Source organism: Phalaenopsis equestris, unplaced genomic scaffold, assembly GCF_001263595.1.
Source record: "Phalaenopsis equestris unplaced genomic scaffold, ASM126359v1 Scaffold193999, whole genome shotgun sequence".
NCBI lineage: Eukaryota > Viridiplantae > Streptophyta > Magnoliopsida > Asparagales > Orchidaceae > Phalaenopsis > Phalaenopsis equestris.
In genome coordinates this window covers 1-1,103 of record NW_018213948.1, presented here as the reverse complement: position 1 = coordinate 1,103, position 1,103 = coordinate 1, and the positions used below count along the sequence as shown (strand labels likewise).

The window sequence follows — 1,103 nt, the reverse complement described above, 5'->3', positions numbered from 1 at the left end:
ACTAGAATGCTGCAGAAACCTGTGGCAATGTAGGATAAGCCGAGGAAATTATTTTTGCCTCCCAGCCAGTTTGAAGTCGTCAGAACCAGTTTTTTCTTCCCACCAAAACTGTAAGTATTGTAGTTATTAGAAAGTTGAATCGTGATAACTTCATCAGCATCTATATCATTCTCAATCACACCATAAAGTTTCCGAAAATTGGGTAGTGCAGCTACACGCATCCAAACAATGAGGTCCTCCTGTTCGCTCAGCTGCTTCGAAATAAATCCAAATAGTGAAAAAAAAAAAGTATTAGAAATTTAGAGAGCATTTACATTTTAGCAGAGTTTAATTGAATAAAATTTTCCCTTCACTCCATTTTAAAGAGTTGAAGAGACTTTTTCTCCTAGGAAAGTGTGCCTAAATAACAATGTTCAGAATGAGAAAACAGGAAGGAATTTTCATATAGCCATTCCAACTTAGAAGCATCATATGCTTTGTCACTCAATTTACCCCAATAAAGATTCTGAGATATAAATATAGAAGCAAACAAACCCTTCTGGATATTCCCTACTTAAAAAGTTGAATTACATGAATAAACTTTAATAGGTTGAAATACTCACAGGAATACTTGGATCAAGTTTTCCTCCACCAATTAAGGTATCATTCTGGAAATTAAATGGGTAAACATCATTGCCAAACTTGTGATCTCGGTCACTTTTCCAAGAAATATTCTTCCTGTTGACGTTTAACTTTCCAGCCTTGACATCAAATGTGAACGTATCATTAAACAAGCTCCATGCAATTAGCCCACAAGGTACGACAGGGAGACCATTGCTCGACTCAATGGGTCTGCAGGAACTAGTGTCCTTGTACTGCAATCCATGAAGAAGCTGTCTATCACTTCTACTCTTTACATACCTGGTAAAATTTTGTCCACCAGTAGTAAACAGCAGAATTTGAGGTAGTAATCACATAGCTGATAAAAAATCTACAAAATGTTTTCCTACAAACTTCAAAAAAAAAGTCAGCTAGATTAAAAAAATGTACCTTACCTTCGATGATTTTGGTAATAGTTATCTAGTTCATAATAGACATATATTGGTGCTTTCATTTGGTTTCGT

General features: G+C 35.4%; 1 protein-coding gene across 1 annotated transcript; it reads right to left on the bottom strand.

Moving 5' to 3' along the window:
• Window positions 1–5: 5 nt before the first annotated feature.
• Window positions 6–1,097, bottom strand: LOC110034853 (putative ALA-interacting subunit 2; the record flags this gene model as incomplete). Its single annotated transcript, XM_020739090.1, has 3 exons — window positions 1,035–1,097; window positions 603–900; window positions 6–251 (listed from the first exon to the last, which is right to left on the bottom strand). Coding segments are annotated over exons 1-3 (603 nt in total), but the record flags the coding sequence as incomplete, so codon positions are not given.
• Between the last annotated feature and the right edge of the window lie 6 nt (window positions 1,098–1,103).